At 57.7% G+C, this 15211-nt stretch overlaps 1 protein-coding gene and 1 long non-coding RNA gene across 4 annotated transcripts; one reads left to right on the top strand and one right to left on the bottom strand.

Annotated features, from left to right (window-relative positions):
- Positions 1 to 2220: 2220 nt before the first annotated feature.
- On the bottom strand, positions 2221 to 8623 carry PPIF (peptidylprolyl isomerase F). Its single transcript, XM_055325716.1, has 6 exons — positions 8420 to 8623; positions 7329 to 7359; positions 6771 to 6859; positions 4977 to 5073; positions 4440 to 4515; positions 2221 to 3261 (listed from the first exon to the last, which is right to left on the bottom strand). Exons 1-6 carry the CDS (start codon positions 8606 to 8608, stop codon positions 3126 to 3128), a joined length of 618 nt encoding a protein of 205 aa, XP_055181691.1. The 5' UTR covers positions 8609 to 8623; the 3' UTR covers positions 2221 to 3125.
- On the top strand, positions 8154 to 14614 carry LOC129509842 (uncharacterized). Of its 3 annotated transcripts, none has more exons than XR_008664418.1 (4): positions 8154 to 8467; positions 9075 to 9312; positions 11246 to 11372; positions 14323 to 14614. It is a non-coding gene; the product is annotated as an uncharacterized LOC129509842 (long non-coding RNA). The 3 variants fall into 3 exon arrangements; XR_008664417.1 differs by having other exon boundaries at positions 11246 to 11362; XR_008664419.1 differs by having other exon boundaries at positions 9094 to 9312; positions 11246 to 11362.
- Positions 14615 to 15211: the final 597 nt, after the last annotated feature.

Raw genomic sequence — 15211 nt, forward strand, 5'->3', positions numbered from 1 at the left:
GACTCTGCATGCTTTGCCGGCACCCCAGGATTCCTAGAAGCATTGCTTCCGGCCTCATCGGACCTGGGAAACATTTACAGACATTCCTTTTCATGGAGCAACATGCTAGAGCCCAGAAGGGGGTTAAATTCTCCTCTGTTCTCACACACGCTCCATGAAAGAAGTCAGGCACAGCAAGCAAATCTTGCATGACTCCACATATACCAAGTCCTAGAACAGGCAAGAGTCATCTACAGTGACAGGATGCAGTGGTGGTGGCCTGGGAAGGCACATGGGGGTGGCTTTCTGGAGAGATGGGAATATTGTATAACTTCACTTGGTGTGTGAATTTATCAGAAGTGACCGAGGGGTACACTTAAAATGCATGACTTTTGTTATATGCACGTCATACTCGGTGAAGTCATTTTGAAAAGTTTATCATGTGTTGTCTCAGGAAAATGATATTGCAGACATTTAAACACATTGTGCTTCCATGTGTCACATGACTACATCTGAGAGCACGTGGATGACTCACGTCTTCATTCAGGCACCAGGTGCCATGTGCCAGCAAGTCACCCTCTTATCTGCGTCTCAGGCTCCTACTTTATCCAGTAAGATCAGGCCCAGGCCCTTGAGCTGGGTGCTTAGAAGGGAGCTGGCCAGTGGAGCGAGTGGCCTCATCTTCAGGAAACCCTGTTTTTAGAGTTCTGGATGTGGGGGTCTGAGGACCAAGGGGCCCGTGCACTGGGAGAGGCCCCTGACTGGGAGCCCTCTGGATCGGTGCATCCGAGTTCTAGCCTCTGCTCTGCCAACTGACTCACAGGGTCACCTGGGGCATCGTGACCCCACTCGAGGCCTTAGTTCACCCATCTGTAAAACACTGGACTGGATGAGTAATCACCAATTATTATCACCATTATCATGATTACCGTTGGGCTCAAGATCCCATTCTTCACATGAGACCCCTTATAGAGCCCCAACAAGAAAAAAAGAGGGTATCTGATTGAAAATAGGGGTTGGGGGCCCATGTCCCTTGTCTCCCCCTTGTTCTGTGAACCCCTACGGCTCTTAAGAATTTTTAAGATTTTATTTATTTATTCATGAGAGGCAGAGACACAGGCAGAGGGAAAAGCAGGCTCCCTATAGGGAGCCTGATGTGGGATTCGATCCCAGGACTCCAGGATCATGCCCTGGGCCGAGCGCAGACGCTCAACCGCTGAGGCACCCAGGCATCATCTCTTAAGACTTTCTTAAGAAAACTGTTAAGCTAGCTGAGCTCCCTGCCCATGCAGCTAAACTCTGGAGACTGACATCATAGAAAGCCTCCAAATGACCCAACTGTGGCCACTGTGACCTCAGAATGACAGGCAGCACACATCATTAGACTCTGGGAATCCCAAGGTGAAATAATTCCATTCGTATTGTGAATAGAATGTGATTTAAAAAAAAAAAGAACGTGATTATTCTATTATTCAAACTGCCATCTCTGGCCATTTCAGTTCTGAATCCCGCTCTCCCACTCCAATCTGCCTTCCCTGTTGACTCAGAATCATCTAGAATCCCCAATGTGAGTGGCAAATCTAGGAGAGTCAAGTCCACACCTAACTGGAGATGATCACAGATGCTCGTCTAAGACTCTGACACATGGGAGATGTCATCAGCCCTAGGACTCCGGAGTGTATACTAAAATGACGAGCCAGGCCCCACGCTGTGCCCTTTACATGGATCGCATCTGCCTCTCCCCACTCTGTGAGCCAGCTCCCAAAACAGACTCGGGGTCACTAGGACGGGGAGCTGTGATTCAGGGGATGGGGTGGGGAGCCAGTGCTCACTGACAGGCTGTGGGTTCTAAGATCCTTTGTCTGAGCCCATCTCGTCTATGAGGATGACAACAGTACATTCTTGGTTGGACTGATTACGTGAGATCATCCGGGTAAAAACCCTCAGCAGAGCCCCAGACCCATGTGTAGTAACGCCAGTAAAAGTTGGCTCCAGGGCAGCCCGGGTGGCTCAGCGGTTTAGCGCCACCTTCAGCCCAGAGCGTGATCCTGGGGACTCGGGATTGAATCCCGCGTCAGGTTCCCTGCAGGGAACCTGCTTCTCCCTCTCCCTGTGTCCCTCTCTCTTTCTCTGTATGTCTCTCACGAATAAATAAAATCTTAAAAATAAATAAATAAAAGTTGGCTCCAAATCCTGGAGTTATAAACACTGCTTCCTAAGACCACCAGACACCACACAGTCTTCTATAGAAAATAGGATTTATTTTCACATTTCAAGTGAACACAAATGTCCCAAAAGTGAATTATATACATAATCAGTACATTAAACACAGATAAATCAAAGCCCTTCCGAAAATACACAATTACTTTCCTCCAGAGCCCCCGGCATGTGCGGGCCATTTCCATTTTTCACAACTTCACCAACTAGGCACAGCTTGCAGTGGGTTTATTCCCAGGTTTGTCTGCTTCTCCACCCCTCAAAAACCATAGCAGCAAACCAGTGGGATTCACAGAGGCTGGGAGAAAACGCCAGGGCTGAGGACCCTTCACAAAAGCCCCGATAATGTTCCGAAGGCCAAGCTCTGGGTTCCCATGGCTTCTGCTGCCAACTGAGGTCATACGACGGCACAGGGTAGTTAATGTCACAGCTTCATCTCGGGGCAACCTCGTGCATTAAATTATTCTGATTCGAAGGTACCACTGAACAACTATAATGGCCTGTTTACAGCGGCTGGCTTTCCTGGCCCCGGCCGAGGAAAAGGCAGGAACCTGTCCCTGAAGCTAAGCCATCGCTGCTTCCAACGTCCAAGGCACAGGTGTACTACTTGGACTGGGGGGGTCACGGAGAAGGCCTGATGAGAGGCACAGGTGAACTGGGGCTGGGGAGTCACGGAGAAGGCCTGATGAGGAGCGGTGACATCGTGTTCACGACCAGTGTCTTGAAATGGGGTGTGAGGAAGGGTGGACATGGGAGGCAGTTTGCTGGGCCCTGTGGAGATGTGACATCCTAGAGAGGCCTTCCTCAAAGACACACTGATGGTAGAACAGGCAACTTGACGGGGCACCTTTGCTGGGGCCTGAGGTGGCCGTCCAGGTGATTCAACACCAACGCAGCTGCAACCAGCCTAGCGCCCTGGCCGGGGCAGGTTAGCTCAGTTGGCCACAGTCTGTGATAATGATCTTCTTGGACGTCTTCCCACTCCGGGAACCAAAAGATTCTATTTTCTTCACGACGTCCATGCCCTCTTTGACGTGGCCAAACACAACATGCTTGCCATCCAACCTGTGAGGTGAGTCAAGTACGAATAAGAGTAGTGCAGTGTCCACCAACGTCATCATGGTCCCTCGGTCATGGAACTATTCATCAATTTAGCTAACTATTTAGCAACTCTGACAGGGATCCACACTGAAAATCTGGACCCACCCCCAAAGCTCCGGCATCAAGCCTCGCTGAGCTCCCCAAAAATGCCCCAGGGGATCCCTCCCTTCCAGGGCACATTCTGTCTCACATGCCATGTGACCTTGCCCCGGGCCACTTAACCTGGATCCTGGTAACCTCATCTATGAAAAGTGAATTATTCTTGTTCTGCACACGGAGATCACAGGATATCAAGCTACTCTCAAGAAACAAGAGGTACGTGTAAATGGAACCGTCTTCGTGGTCATGCGTGGCAAGGTGAGAGCCAAGATCACAAGTTCCAATCTGAGAGAGTTCCAAGAACCCAAAAGCAGCCTAGTCTGGTGCCAGCAAGGCCAACTCTGGATCCAGCCAAGGGCAGAACCGCAGGATCTATCAGGGGTTCCACAGAAGGAGCCCAGAGCAGGCCAGAGCCAGCAACGACCTGCCCTGACACCCGTGTCCCTCCTGGCTTGGGGTCAGCGACAGCTAGTATCCATCTGCCACTCAGGTCTCCCTGGAGTCCTAGGAAATGGACTTTATTAAGTCTTATCTCTTGGTCAACTATTGTCCCCTCAACCCCATGTGCCTCAGGGTTAGGACACAGGGGACTTTGGACAGACGAACTTACGAGGTAACAGGAAATGTGCCAGGGAAGACATCCCTAAAATCCACAGGCGTGTGGGCCAGAGGTGTGCTCCAAGCTCAAGGCCAGAACAACATGTTAAAGCAAGCAAACAAGCTTTCACCACAGGCCACCCTGAGGCCTGAGAAGCTCTGCAGTCTGTCCCAGATGTATTTGGTAAAAGCCCGCGCGTGTGTGCATGTGCACGCGCAGCAATAGAGACCTAAAAGACACGGTTCTAAGAACGACCCGAATCCTCCCTCATTCCTTTTATGCACTTCGTCCTTCTCCCATACGGACGGACACACAGCCCGGGTGAGGGCCTCTGTCCCAGAGCACGGTCCGGTCTCACACCACCTTCCCCCGGAAGCACATCAACCCTCCTCCAGCTGCATCCTCCTCCTTCCCAGAGGGCCTGGAGCCAGGCGTGGGGACTCACCAGTCCGTCTTCACGGTGCAGATGAAGAACTGGGAGCCGTTGGTGTTGGGGCCTGCATTTGCCATGGACAGGACACCTGCAAAAACAAGCAGGAGTGAGCCACGCTGCGCCAGGAGGCGCCTCCTGCCTGGGAAGTCATTCACGCCGTGGCAGGGACGGCTGGGTCTGAGGTCCTGGAGTCTGGCGAGGACAAGCAGGGCCCAGCGCTCGACAGCTCCCCAGGGCCCGTCCCCTGTGCTCCACAGTGGAGGCTGGAACGGGACTTATGCACCCCGACCTCCACGCTTCTGCGTACTGCACCTTGGGTCTTAAATGTGACCCGACACTGGCTTTTGCTCAAAGGCGTTCTTTAGCAGCTTCTCCAAGGAAGGCTTATTTCTATTTTGGCATGAAAAAGCTCCAGGAGAACCAACACCCCGACCAGGAGGGTAGAAGGAGGGAAGGGGCATCACCGGGTTCTGGGAAATCAGTCATCAGGCTGCAAACGCCGGCCCAGAGCTCAGGGCGTCCGGACCGGGGAACCGCAGGCCCGCTCACCTGGCCCCACGTGCTTCAGCGTGAAGTTCTCATCAGGAAAGCGGCTTCCATAGATGGACTTTCCCCCGGTGCCGTTGTGGTTGGTGAAGTCGCCCGCCTGCGAGCACAGAGCACCTCCTGAGCACCCCGAGCTGGCCGCGGGGGTGCTGCCCCGGCGCTGGGAGGGAGCCCCCCAACCCACCCAGGACCCACCCAGCCGGCAGCCCTGCACGCCAGGGGGTCAAAAAACATCCAGGGATGTATGGACTAATTAAAAAACAAAGAAAGTAAGAAAAAAATAAAAGCTTAAATATTTTCGGCCATGAATAACTTCCCTACCTTCCAAACGATTCACTTTTTTTTTTTTTTATCCAGGCAAGTTTTTAAATGATTCTTAAAGGATCTAATGGCCATTCTGAGAAGATTCGTAGGTAGTGACCTAGAATTTTCTACCCGCAACTCTTGGAGGGGAGACAGGGAGGTGGCCAGGGGTCCCTGTTCCCGAGGCTGCTCTGTAGGGGAGCGGCAGCTGCCAGAGAGCCAGTTCCCTAGGCTGAGCCCCGCTGCCTGCCCGGCATCTCCTCCCTCACCAGCCAGGTAGCCTCCCTATGCCTTGCAGACCCAGGATGGAGTATCCCCCGCCCCCCTCTCTCCCCCCACCTGCCCAGGCCTGGGATCCTTCCTCACTCCAGCCTGAGGCTTCACAGGGAGCTGTGGCCAGAGGCGCCCCAGCCCCAGCCCCTGGCCAAGGCCTCATGGCTGTGTTCCTGAGCTGTGCTCCTCGGGTGAGAGGAGTGACCTGACCAGCCAGACCTAAACGCCAGCAGGCTGCCCCCAGGTGTGCCTGATTCAAAACCCTGCCCTGGGCCTCCTGGGACCAGTTCATGCCCCAGGGAGCCTGCCAGCCTGGGAAGCGCCCCGGCCCGCCTGCTGCTATTCAGAGGAAGACCCTGACCTGGCTCAGGACAGCCCCTTGGGCAGAGCTGGGGGCAGCAGAGAGCCACAGGCTTGGCCAGACCTGTCCACGTTGCCACAGCCTCCCCTCCCGCCCCTGCATTCACCTCATTCGCCCCGTCAGCAGGCCCAGGTCCAGCCCCAGCCCACCGCCCCTCACAATATGAGGGCGGCCCTAGGTCTGAGTGGAGGGAATGGGGGAGAGAACGTTCCGGGCTGGCAGGTCTCACAGAGGTCATGACACTCATGCCCTGCCTCTACGGTCTGCTGGCCTCAAGACACCAAGCCCTGTCAGCGGGGTCCTGACCCCCGGAAAGTTCTCGCTGTCCACTTCTATCCCAAAACTTCTGACACAGCGATACTAGTGTTTTTGAAAAATATGCAGCACACGTGAATGAAGAACATTCACGTAACTGAGAAAGAGGCCCTGGTGTCGAAGTTCTGGGTCCAGACCTGTGTGTTCTTGTCAGTGCTGTCTCTCTCGCTCCCTCCTCCTCCCCCTCTCCCACTCCAAGCACGCCAAGCACTCAGTGGGACACACGGGGGACGTGGTCCTCCAAAGCCTGACCGTCACCCCCCCCACCCGTCCCTATGCACATCGGGACCTCTGTGTCCGCTCGCCCCCCACAGCCCCACCAGCCAGGCCATCCTGTCGCTCAACTGCCAGGGCAGGGAAGCTACAGCCGCCCACACGAGCTCCACCGACTCTGGGCGAGAAGACAGGCCCAGACAGTCACCCGCCCCGTCCATCTGGCATCTCCTCGCACCCAGGTGGCCTCACAACCACCGTACAAGGTTGTCCCAGCCATCATCACCCCCCACTTCACAGAGGAGGCACCGAGGCAGACAGGGCCGCAGTACCTGGCACATGAAGGACGGAATCACTCTGTGGAAGCTAGAACCTTTGTAGCCGAAGCCCTTCTCCCCGGTACACAGGGCTCTGAAGTTCTCTGAGGGTTGAAGGAAGAGGCAGGTCAGCAGGGCCAGGCTGAGGGGCGCGCCTCCTTCTAGCCAGCACCCCTTCCCCCTCCCACCCCCACTCCCGCTCCCCGGGGCCTGCTCTGGCTGGGCGACCCGGGGCAGGTCATGTTCTCAAAGCTCAGTGTCCTGGTGTCCAAGCACACGCTCCCCGCATGGAGTCCCTGGGCCACGGAGCCACCACCCTGCCCCATCGGGCACCGGGAGGGAGGAAGATGTCCCCATGGAAATTTACAGGTGTTTCTACCGGTTGAGAGGCTGTTTTGGACTGCAGGGCAGAGGGGCGCAGAGCTGCCCGGGTACCCAGCGGCCGAGCTTCACGTTCTCTGGAGCGCCCATCTGGTGCTGGGTCTCTGTGCCCGACTCCTCTCGCCATCCTCCCCACCTGGCCCCTCTCTTCCATCTAGACCAGACTCAGAAGGGCCCCAAACCCCGTCTTACCTGCCGTCTTTGGGACAACATCGGCCTTCAGCTGTGGGGAGAGACCAGGGACACGAATAGGTGGTCAGTCCGGAGGCAGGTGACGGAGGAACCTCCTCACCACCCAACCCCAGTGGCCCAAGAGCCCCTTCCATGGGCGGTGCTCCCAGCCTTCCTCTGGCCGGTCATTTCCTGCACCCAGGCTGGGAGGAGGCAGCCGCGGGTTCCTTATCTGTGGCTAGAGAAGACGGTGCCACCCCGGCCTGCTCCCAGGGGGCCTGCTCCCAGGGGGCCTGCTCCCAGGGGATGGAACTGGTGCAGCTCTGCAGCTGGGCCCCCAGCACACCGGGAGGGGGTGGGGGCTCTGGCCCCCCCAGGAGCCAGTCCAAGCGCCCCCAGGCCTTGAAGCGAAACAGGCTTGGAGAGAGGCAGGGGAGTGTGCGGGGTAAGCCCGGCTCTTGCCTCCCAGCTTCCAGAACCCAGGCGGGAACCGCTCAAATGGACGGGAGCAAGGAGGGTGGGCCCGACGGAGGCGTCTCCGTATGAAAGGGAGCTCCTTGAGGGCCCCACCTGCGCTCCCCGCCCTCCGTTCCGGGTCTTACCTTGTGAGTCGGGAGCCGGTGGGGGGGGCTGGGGTGAAGGGCAGGGGGGCCCTCCGCGGCGGCCCGCCCCTAACCCCCTCCCCCCCAGCTCCTGCCCGCTCCCCCAACCCCTCCCCTCCTACCGCCTCCCCTCGCCCCCGCCCCGCCCCGCCCCTCCCGGGTGCCCGCAGGCGGGCGGGTCCCACCGAGGGGCGGGGGCGGGCTCCGGGTTCCGCCAGGGCCGCCACGTGAGCGCCCGCCCGCCCGCCCGCCGCCCGCGGGGGCGCCCCGAGCCCCCAGCCTGTGTCGGGGTGACGTCCCCCGGCCCCGCCGCCCGCCTGCAGGCCGGGCTCTCCCCGCCCGCGACCTGCCCGACCTGACCTTGACCTTGAGCTCGCCCGCCCCGCGCCCCCGCGGTGCCGAGACCCCGAGACCCCCTCGGAGGCCTCCGCCTAGGGACGCGGACACAGGCCCGCGGCCGGGGCGGGGGCGAGGTCGCCGGGGGCGGCCCGGGGCAGGCAGGGCGCTCACCTCCAGCACCACGCGGCCGAGGGGCAGGCCGTCGGCGCCCACGTCCAGGTACACGAGCGGGTTCCCCGAGGAAGACGGCGGGTCGCGGGCGCCGCCGCTGCAGGCCCGGGCGGCGGGGAGGCGCGGCGGGGCGGCGCGCGGGCCCCGGAGCAGGCCGAGCAGGCGGGGGCCGCGGCGGAGCGCCAGCATCGCGGTCGGGGTCGCGGCGGGCGGGCGGCGGGAGCGGAGGGCGCGGGGGGCGCGGGGGCACCGGGGCACCGGGGCACCGGGGCCACGGCGGCCGCGGACGCGCGCGACCAGGAGGCAGACGCAGCCCCGCCGCGCGCCGCCGCTTTAAGGGCCGGGCCGGCCCCGAGGCCCCGCCCCTCTCCCCGAGGCCCCGCCCCCGCCCGGGCCTGGCCGCGGGCGACCCCTGGCGGCCCCGGCGGGCAGCGCAGCCCGGCGGCTGGGGCGCCCCCCAAGGCCAGGGACAGTGGGGACACGCATGCACGACCTGGCAAAAGGGGGCCGGTTCCACTCTGCAAGGGCCCCGACACACTAAAACAAAAAAAAGAAAGCGGGAAACTGTGCTAAAACGCGGTCAGCTCCAAAATATGAGCAGCCATATGTTTTTATTTGAATATAACAAAAATCTACATTTGAGCCCTCCGTGTAGGCCTCCTCTCCCCCCTTAGGCCCTGCAGACAGAGAGACCAAGAGAGACGTGAGTGAGAGACAGAGGAGGAGGAGATGAGAGGGGGATTAGAGTGACGCCTCCCCTGGCGACCACAGGCCTCCTAGTCCTAGTCTGGCCCTGTCCCCGGATGCCTCTAGACACCACATCCTCTTTCCACATCGCTGGAACTCAGCAGGTGCCCAGCAGGCTCTGGCCAGGCCCCAGCCCTCCACCAGGGGTGAGTCTGATGCCCCTTCCCCAATCCCATGGACAGACAGGCCTGGTCCCCAGCAACTGGGTCAGCTGGCAGCTGCTGGCTTCCCTCCCACCACTGTCACCCCAAGAACACACCTGCAGGTAACAGCACAGGGCCCATTTCATAGGGAATGCAAGGAAAAGTGAAAAGGCAAGGCAGGAAGAGAAGGGGAACTGAGGACCATGGTGAAAAGGATTTATCCCACAGGTTGAGGGGGGCTTCATAGAAACCTGGTAGGTGTGGGAGGCCCACAGTGAGTAAATAATAGGGGCCCCAGGAGAGCATCTCGGCGACCTGAACTCTCCAAATGGGAAACAAGGACCCATACTGAGGAAGGCACGGCCCAGGGCCAGGAGCAGCCTGGATCTTCCCCTGCCAGCCTGTGCCAGTCTTCTCAGACCTTTCTGAGACTCAGTTTCCCCTCTGGAGAATAAGGATATAATGGTAATCCTGACCCTGCTTGTTTCCAGGTGTGTTTCAAGGATAAAATGAACAAGACAGAGAGGAGTGTGTCAACTGTTAGGTACTGTGCATCAGCAATGGACAGGGTCTAGACCATCTTTACTTCAGCTTTAGGGCTCAGACAGCAGTGGGTCTCAGCTGCCGGGGCTCCGAGGTCCAAGGGGCCCAAGAAGAGGGTGGAGGCTGGACCTTGGAGTCAGGTGGGCTTGACCTGGGACCTGAGTCAGCTCCTGGAAAGGAGTCAGATGGCAAAATCCTGGCCCAAGGAAATTCATGAGGTTCTAGGCTCATGAAAGTTTTGGCTTGGCCCTTTTCTGGAAGTTTACAGTCCCTTTCCCTAATCCTGATCCAAGAGGACCCTGGTCACTCAGTGATGCTTCAGCTGTATCCTGGAGCCCGGAGGCTTCCCAGGTTCCAGCCCAGGATGAAGCCTCACTCGGTCCTGGGGAATGGCTCCTCCTTTCTCATGACTATCGTGCCCTAAAGTAGGACAGGCCTGAGTAGGGAGCTGGCTTGTTCCGTGCCCCATCCAGGCCCTCAGCAATCTCCCAGATCCCTGCTGTATCACTACATACTATAGATTTGAAAGACGAAGAGAGGACTCACCCCAGTGTCCATTCCAGGTCCTCAGCTCACACAGCCCGTAGCTATGCTGGTGGATTAGTGCTACCCCGTTGTCCTCCAAGCCTGCTCCTGGAGGGCCTCCATTTATCCCCCACCCCAGGGAAGCATGAGCAGCCCTAACCCAGGGAAGAGCTGCCATCGTTCACTCAACCCTTTTCATTCTCAGAGCCCCTGCCCAGCCCTTTTTTTTTCTGCTTCCCATCATAGCTTGGGAGGCAGTTCCATTTCATAGATGGGGAAGGAAAGCCCTAAGAGATGGGAGGGTGAATTGCCCAGGGCTGGAGTGTTGGAACGGGGAGGACTCTGTCTGAGTCCTTGCATAGACTAGGCCCTTCTTGCTGCCATCATGGGGCTGGTAAATGGGGTGGCGGGGGTAAGAGGGACAAGCAGTAGGAGAGAAGCTGAGGAGTTAGCCAGAGAAGACTGTGGAACTCAAGGGACAGAGCAGGTGGCTTCTGCCTGGGGGATCAGCCTGGAGACAACCACATTTGAGGGGCAGAGACTCAAAGATGGAGAGAAGCTTCCAGAGGGGGAGTGAGCCAGAGCCAGCCTGGGCTACCTTCAAGGAAGGGCTGTGATGCAATATTGACCATAAGCTGAAAGGCTGGGCTGTGAGTAGGGGGCAATCACAGGGGGGTCCTGGAGGCCGGGCTGAGGTCTAACGTTGTTGGGTAGCCCAGAGGAGCCACTGATGGTGCAGTGGCCCCATCCCCAGGACCCAGACTGGGAACTGGCCTCATTCACTCATGTTACTCCTACCCTGTTTGGAAAATCAAATGTCATCACTGCTTCCTGCCCAAGCCAGAGAAAATTTCCACCTTCTCCACAGGCTGAACTGTGAAGTCATCCCTACCTGTACTGTCCTCAGCGGCATCAGGAAGAGGGACAATCCCTGGGCTGAGCCGTGAACGGAAGCATGCCCCGCCCTCTGGGACTCGCGGCCCAGGTGAGACTGGGTAGGTGTCCATACTCACCTGGCTCCGAGGCTATTTATAGACTCTGTGTCATCCTCAGAAACAGCAGTTTCTCTCCACTCAGCTGAAGTGGCTTCTCATCCAGGGTGTTAATGGTTTTTGTCACCTGGGGATCCCGTAGGATTCCTTTAGGTGTCATAGAGCCAAAGAACAGACAGGTGATGCTGACATTCAGGGGTGACAAATTCGGATGCCTGCGGGGGCTGGGCAGTGACACACACAAGTGAAGCATACTGGGCGAGGTCTAGGGAGTGAGGGGGTGCTGCGCTGTGTCCACACCCCACTGCGCTGCTGCCCCGGCCAGCCAACTGTGTGTGTGACTAGGGACCCAGTAGAGCCAAGATCTTCTCCTTTTTCAATAAAAGCTGAAAACCTCAGGTTTTATGGGAATCTCCCAATTTTTAAACATTGAGAATTTTAAAATAAAATTAAACACTGAACGAGCCACAAACACCATATCCACAACGCAGATGGTACCTCTGGGCCAGTAATTTGCAAGTTCTGATCTCCGCTATCCGGATGAGAGAACTGAAGCCCAGAGAGGGACAGGGACTTGCCCGTGGTCACACAGCCTGGAAGTTCCAGGACTGGGGACGAAGCCCTCTCTTCACCGTTGCCAGGACCCTTTCTGCAAGACTCGCCTCGCTCAGCAGACATGTTTTCAGAGAACCTGTTACGTGTCCGGCCTGAGCTTTGCCCTGGGGATACAGGACGGAGTCTGGGACAGGCTGTTTTGGGTGCCACTGAGTAGGCCTCTCCCAAGTAGCCGGGGTGCGTGGCAGGGGTGCATATTGTGGCTGTCGTGAGGGATGCAATTGCGGTGCCCCTGGAGACCCTTCCAGGAGGGGCTGGGAGGGAATTGGCCCTGATGTGGGTAAGGGGGGGTCCTCCATGAGCGATCATTGCCAGTATCAGTCACTGCACAGTGTGCCGTAGGTAGAAGGAGGCCTGGGCCTTCATGTCTCTTGGTTCCACTGGGGGGCCTGGGGTCCAGGATGGTACCAGTCATGGGGGCTGACGGGGAGCCCGGGAGAGGAGGCCTTGGCTGAGAGCTCAGGAAGCGAGTCGGACCCTGCCAGCAGGCCACGGGGAGGGCTGCACTCTGGGTCCTCCCTCGGGCATTCCCAGCCTTCAGGGAGCAGCTGGAAGCCAGCAGCCTCTCTGGGCTTCCGGGAACCACTGGGCCGCTCAGTTCCCCAGCACGCTGTGGCAGAGCATGATGGGAAGTGGGGGGGGGGCAGGGAGGTTTCCCTCCAGGCCTGGGTGCTGGTGGTTGTGGGTGGGTAGACAGTGACCAGAGGGAGGCCCAAGAGGAAGGGCTGGGGAGACTCCCCTCTCCAGAGCCGGGCTCGTGGGGTGGCGTGTGTGGGTGCTGTGGGCCCCTGGGAGCCGACCCAGCCCCAGCTCCCCTGCGGGTCACGGGGCAAGGAGGGTGGGAGCTTACTTGCTGAATACATCTGCAGGCCGCGCGTGAGCCGGGTGGCCCTGGGGGCTGAGGAGGCCTTCCTGAGAAGCTGCCCCCAAAGGGAGAAGTTGGGCAGCCCCGCGGAGGCAGGCTCCGGGGAAGGGGCGGCTGTCTGCCAGCCCCGGGGCCTCCAAGTGTGGGTTTTGAGACAGCAGAAGTCTGCTGGAAACCCGGCCCCCCACTTCACGCATTCACTCCACAGCTTTGCTCTGCACCCCTGCTGTGCACCTGCCACTCCTCTAGGGCTTAGAGACACGGGGGTCATTGGACAGAAAAGTAAACGCATGTTTTCACGGGGAAAAGAGGGTACAACAATTAAAAAAAAAGAAGCAAAGGAGAAGGAAGATGCTCTTGGACGGTGGTACTTGTCACACACGCCGAAGTAAGGTGCTGCGCTGGGCAGGGGCTGGGGCGGGGCTGCTTTATGAGAGGGGTCCGCGTGGCCTGACCCGGGAGGAAACCCTCGGACCAAAGCACGTGTAGGGGATGAGCTCAGGGAGGTCGTCTCTGGCTTTTTGGGACCTCAGTGTCCTCATCTGTAAAGAGGGGCTGCTACTGTCACAGAAGGGTCCGTGTTAAGGGGCAGGACTTGGTGAAGGGCTTTGGACACACGGGGACCTCGGTGGATGGATGCATGCACCCCACCTAGCCCAGCCAGCCGAGGACTCACAGCCAGGGTGGAAAGGGTGATCTTGAGGGAATGATACTGTGCCCTGCGGATATGTGCCCTAAGGTGTGCCCATGGCCGGTTTATGAGTGGGTTTTTTTTTTTAAGATTTTATTTATTTATGTATTAGAGAGAGAGGGAGGGAGAGCCAGCATTCATGGGAGAGGGACAGAGGGAGAGGAAAAGAGAATCTGGAGCAGGCTCTGCACTGAGGGCCAAGCCTGGTGCGGGGCTCCCTCCCAGGACCTTGAGATCAGGACCTGAACCGAAATCAAGGGTCAGCTGCTTAACTGACTGAGCCACCCAGGTGCCCCAAGGAGTGTTGTTTTTTGTTTGTTTGTTTTTGTTTTTGTTTTTGTTTTGCTTTTTTACTACCATCTGCCCAAGACTGGCATTCCATGTGTAGGGGCTTCCTTAAGTGTATCCATAGCCACTGGATCTTTTGATCCACGGAACAGCCCGTGAGGCTGGCTGGGCTGGTCTGTTAGCTCAGTGGATGGAAGACTTTAGAGGCTGGGACTCTTAAGTTGCGGGGTGGCAGGCAGCCCAGGGCTACACAGAACATGCAGCATTTGAGCTGGGCTCACTGGGCTTGGGTTCTTTCCACTCTCAAAAAAATGTTATGATTTTTTTTTCTTCTTTCCGCCTTTTTCCCCATGCCCGCCCCTGTGGAGGCATCACCTTGGATGTGAGCTGGACCTAATGACTCCCTCCCAGGGAACAGAATATGTCACTTCCAAGACTAGGGTACAAAGCGTCTGTGGTTTCTGACTTGGGCTTTCTCTCTCTCTCTTCCCCAGCTACCATGCTGTGACACTCAGGCAGCCTCTGGAGGCCCCGTGGTGAGCCACCAAGGCTGGCTAGCAACTACGTGAGGGATCTGGATGTGGATCATGTGCAGCCTGCCAACAGCCATGTGAAGAGGCTTGGAAGCAGATCCAACAGATCCAGTGGAGCCTTGGGGTGACTGTCCTTCCAGTCAATGGCCCTATTGCAATTGTGAGATGTGAGGGCCAGAGGCATGCAACTAAACCACACCTGGAATCTGCCCCCCAGAAAGTGAGAAAATAAATTTTTGTTCTTTTAAGCCCCTCCTCGGTATTGGGGTTGCTTTCTAGGCAGCAACAGATAATTCATACACCTCCAGCCAGGGTCCTAAAAAGGCCGGCTCTGACCCCTTTGCTTCACACACAGACACTCATTGATCTGCTGTCTCAGTGGGCTTGTGTCATCACTTGCTCTTGGCAAAGACCTCAGGGGCAGAGATGGAAAGAACTGGCCCCAGGAGACAGAGCTGCCCTGTCTTGGTGAAGATGTGCAGTGGGCTGGCTATTTTTGTCTCATTCCTCTGAGGGTGCATATAATTCAGGCTGTGAGAGAGGAGCTGGGAGGAAGTCCTCAGGACGGTGGGCCTGAGCAGGGCCGGGGCATCTCCGTGGCCTCTGGGAAGGGATGATGCCTCACTATGTGACTCCATGCCAGGCTCTGCATTAAGCACTTGCCAGTCATCGCCCCAGTCTTCAGGAGGACCCTGAACAGTAAAAGTTATCTTACAAACGAAGGAATGGGGACCCAGAGAGGGTAAGCGATTTTGTCCAAAGCCACAGCAATGTGGAGTCTGAAATGTTTCCCAGTTCTGCTGGGCTGTGCGTCTTCCTTCAAGAGTTGGTGGGCTCCAAGCAGCAACTC

The sequence above is a fragment of the Nyctereutes procyonoides genome, unplaced genomic scaffold (genome assembly GCF_905146905.1).
Source record: "Nyctereutes procyonoides isolate TBG_1078 unplaced genomic scaffold, NYPRO_anot_genome, whole genome shotgun sequence".
NCBI lineage: Eukaryota > Metazoa > Chordata > Mammalia > Carnivora > Canidae > Nyctereutes > Nyctereutes procyonoides.

Coding starts and splice junctions, on each gene's coding strand:
- PPIF (XM_055325716.1), bottom strand. CDS start 8,608: ATGCTGGCGCTCCGCCGCGGCCCCCGCCTGCTCGGCCTGCTCCGGGGC. Junction 7,360..8,419: donor TCGGCCGCGTGGTGCTGGAG/GTGAGCGCCCTG, acceptor CTCTCCCCACAG/CTGAAGGCCGATGTTGTCCC. Junction 3,262..4,439: donor TGCACCGTGAAGACGGACTG/GTGAGTCCCCAC, acceptor CTCACCTCACAG/GTTGGATGGCAAGCATGTTG.